Here is a 3,691-nt window from a genome sequence, read left to right on the forward strand (position 1 = left end):
GGTTTTTGCTTGCCCCGTATTTTCCTGCTGAGATTATTGCTCAAGCATGACCTTATTTTCATTGGCTGATTAGATTGATCATAATCACTGAGACGATTTTTATTAATTGATTGATTGTTTGATTTATTTTCTTCAGACCTGGTGGTCAAGGATTACCTACGAAAGTGCAAGCCCTTATTTCCAGTAGGGTGCCTACCCCAACATACTCTAGAGATTGCTATGAGATACAAGGGAGCCCGGGAACAGTTCAAGCTCTTATTGAATAGATCCTTGGTTCTTTCACATGCCCAGAGAAAAGCACTGATATAAGCGAGGATAGCCTGGGTTTCATACCAGTAAACATCTAGGTAGATGGGAAACACTGAAAGTATCTCTGAAAAATCCCAAGGACGTTACCCAGAATAAAACCTGGAACCTCAGGAGTGGCAGTCAGTGGTCTAACCCTATCGCGCCTCCATTGTTATATGATATCAAACATTTTTTGAAAAGACGTGTACCAAACGTATATTCTAAAGTACCGTCAATTAGAATATATTGTCGCAATATAAACATATAAAATAAGAGTTAAGTAACACTAAAATCATTTCAGAAAACGATAATCTATCTTCAATACTAGCTTATAATAAAAATGCAAAAACGTTACAATGTAATGTGTTCAAAGTCATCCTTCAGTTTATGCATTTTTTAAAATCTGTCTTTTGCATTGATGAAATGAATGAAACTGGATATAGTACTTTAAATCGGAGTTACTTTGGTAAATTTTTAAAACCACAATTTGAGTATATTGTTTGTTATGTTTGATATTTACAATTTTATAAAACAATTGTAAAATATTAAACAACGAATCAACATATCAGATAAAATGAAGACAATTTGCTTCAAAACATGTTGTATAATGATTTTGAGTGTTTGTATGTCAAGCAGTCCATGAAAAGTTACATCATTTTACCAATTATTGCCTGATCAATTGAATTTTCAAAGGAAAGACGATAATATGCTTGAAAAGTCATTTAAAAAAGGATTTGTGATTATATGCTTTATGTTGATCATAAATGCTATATATACATGGATTAAGCAAAAAAGTGAGTATCAAAGCATGAAATACTTTTTCCTTTTGTATTTAAATAATTATTTGAATGTTTGATATGAAGCCTAATTGTAATCAAACAATTAAAGATAATATTTGGAAATGAAAACACAACCAGTAATATAATCTAAACTAGAACCAGATATGTGCCTAAGTTTAAGCATCGAACTTGAATGTGTGGGTTACATTCATTATGCAGTTATTGTACATCCTTAAAATGCTATCAGGGTCTATTGTTGTTATTTTAAAATATTTTTAATTGGGCTATGAATTAGGATTACAAAACCATTTCAATTAACATTCGATGGGGCAGGATGAACTGACAATAAGTTTGGATTTTATTTCATGTTTCAAAAATTACAATACAATGTATATATAACTGTTCAAAAGCGAAATTAAGGAGTTTTAAATATATATATGTATTGATATATAAATGCTAGCATTTTGAGAAACAATTTCATTAATTTATTTTACATCATTGACACATTAAACATTGTTGTTTTGTTTAGTTTTTTCCTAAGAGATAGATATTGCTGTTAGTTGGTTAAGTATGTTATGAACATGATTAAAAAACTTATATTGCAAATTCCTAGATACAAACTATAATTTCTGCACGTCAAATTTGTAAAATTCAAATTTTTTGGTCATACTTTAATCACATATGGTTATCAGGATAGGGAATTTATTAAGCACATAGATGTATACTATATTGCTTTATATTTATTGGGTATTAATCTTTTAAATTAATAATTCGATATATTTCAGACAATCTAACTGATGTTAAATACAATCTAGATATGCCTCACCATAAAACAAAAGAAAATTTGTATAACGCAAGGTTTAAGAAAATAATAATAATTATAGCATACGGCAGATCTGGATCGACATTTCTAGGCTCAATACTTCAGGAAACCATGTCAACGTTTTACCTTTATGAACCTTTCCGAGCTCTCAAATACTTACATCAAAAACAGGTTGGCAAATATTCACTTTCAAGTGACAGTCCTTGGTATGTTCTTGTTTTTTGTTTCTAACAAACCAGCATTTATTAAATTGATTTAATTAAAAAAGATCAAAGAATGGATATTTCTTTAACAAAACAAAATCAACACGAGGTTATTTCTAATGTTTGCACAGATTTTTGGGCATTCCTTTAGATTTTTGAAATTCGTAAAACTTATATCATTTTAAATAATTATGATAAAATTAAATTTATACGGATAACCTTTTTGTAAAAATATCATTTTTATTGCAAAAGAAATCACGCGATAATGAAATTCTTATGTAAATCAAAAGAAAATGAAATAATCAAACAAAATTATCCACTTTTATATTGATTCTATTTTAGGATGCACTATTCGCTATTCGGAACAGAAAAGAAAGCTATTTATGCGTTTAATTTGTGGGTAAATTGTAGTTTAAGTTCCATATGTTTACCTCAATTACGTGACGAGCAATCAACGCCAAATGTACATGGTTGTTGTGGGAAAAGGTTGTCGAGGAATAAAATTGATACTTCAAACCTGTCATGTCTGTATGAAGAAGAAAGATACTGTCAGAATTCAACAATACAAATCTTTAAATTTATACGTATGAGGATGAAACTAGTTTTGCAACTTTTGCATTTGTTTCCAAATATTAAGGTAATTCATCTTGTAAGAGACCCTAGAGGAATATTTAATTCAATAATGACCAAAACGAAACCAACAGTGCAAATGCATTCTGCCGTGAATTTTTGTGAAAACCTGAAAAATGATCTTGCCTATTCCAAATTAATTTTAAAGCAATATCCAAACAAACTATATGTTGTAAGTTATGAAGATCTTGCTAACAATCCAATAAGAACAGCTAAAGATATATTTCAGTTTGCGAATTTACGTTTTACAAACGCAATAATAAAGTCTATACTTCTTAAGACGCAATCAGATAAGGATACATGCAGATTTTGTGTTATAAGAAAAAACTCCACAGAAACATCTTTTAAATGGCGATCAACGATAGATGTAAGAACTGCGAGCATTGTATACAAAACTTGTAAATTTAGCAATCAGTTGCTTGGATACCTTCCATTAACAGATGAAAACTCCCTAAGAAATGTCTTATTGCCGTCAAGAAAACTAGGTGACGTTAAAAAAAATATTCTGTCAAACAAGCATTTACATGTTTGATGGATAAATGTATTCAGTCATTACGATTTCTTATCAAATGTGCAAAACAATTTTTGCATAATAAGTTAATATGCAGCAACAGCTGATGGTTGATTTGACAGCAAGTAAAATTTGACTGTAAAGATAATGAAATGCGTGAATATAATTACTTTGGAAATAAGAGACTTTATATAATTAAAGGTTCCTTTTATGTACGGCACGGAAAATAAAGACATGTTATTATATATAAAAAGATATAAGATCAGAGGACCATTAGTCCTAGCTGTATTGTAATTTCCTGATATGTTCGATTATCTTTACATAGATTGTTTCAAACATATTTCTTGATTTTTTATGTGTCACTCAATACACTTTGAGGTTTTTACTAGGTTATTACGAAACAAAAAAAGAATATAATATTTTTTCGGCTCATTTTTCTTTGCATTCATATCCCATG

General features: G+C 29.5%; 1 protein-coding gene across 1 annotated transcript; it reads left to right on the forward strand.

The window, feature by feature from the left end:
- Positions 1-945: 945 nt before the first annotated feature.
- On the forward strand, positions 946-3,256 carry LOC132748891 (carbohydrate sulfotransferase 1-like). The gene is made up of 3 exons (XM_060738556.1): positions 946-1,082; positions 1,853-2,096; positions 2,436-3,256. The coding sequence occupies exons 1-3, from the start codon at positions 995-997 to the stop codon at positions 3,253-3,255; spliced, it is 1,152 nt and encodes a 383-aa protein (XP_060594539.1). The 5' UTR covers positions 946-994; the 3' UTR covers position 3,256.
- Positions 3,257-3,691: the final 435 nt, after the last annotated feature.

The sequence above is a fragment of the Ruditapes philippinarum genome, unplaced genomic scaffold, assembly GCF_026571515.1.
Source record: "Ruditapes philippinarum isolate M1 unplaced genomic scaffold, ASM2657151v2 ctg18834_1_1_1_1, whole genome shotgun sequence".
Classification (NCBI taxonomy): domain Eukaryota; kingdom Metazoa; phylum Mollusca; class Bivalvia; order Venerida; family Veneridae; genus Ruditapes; species Ruditapes philippinarum.

Coding starts and splice junctions, on each gene's coding strand:
- LOC132748891 (XM_060738556.1), top strand. CDS start 995: ATGCTTGAAAAGTCATTTAAAAAAGGATTTGTGATTATATGCTTTATG. Junction 1,083..1,852: donor TACATGGATTAAGCAAAAAA/GTGAGTATCAAA, acceptor GATATATTTCAG/ACAATCTAACTGATGTTAAA. Junction 2,097..2,435: donor CTTTCAAGTGACAGTCCTTG/GTATGTTCTTGT, acceptor ATTCTATTTTAG/GATGCACTATTCGCTATTCG.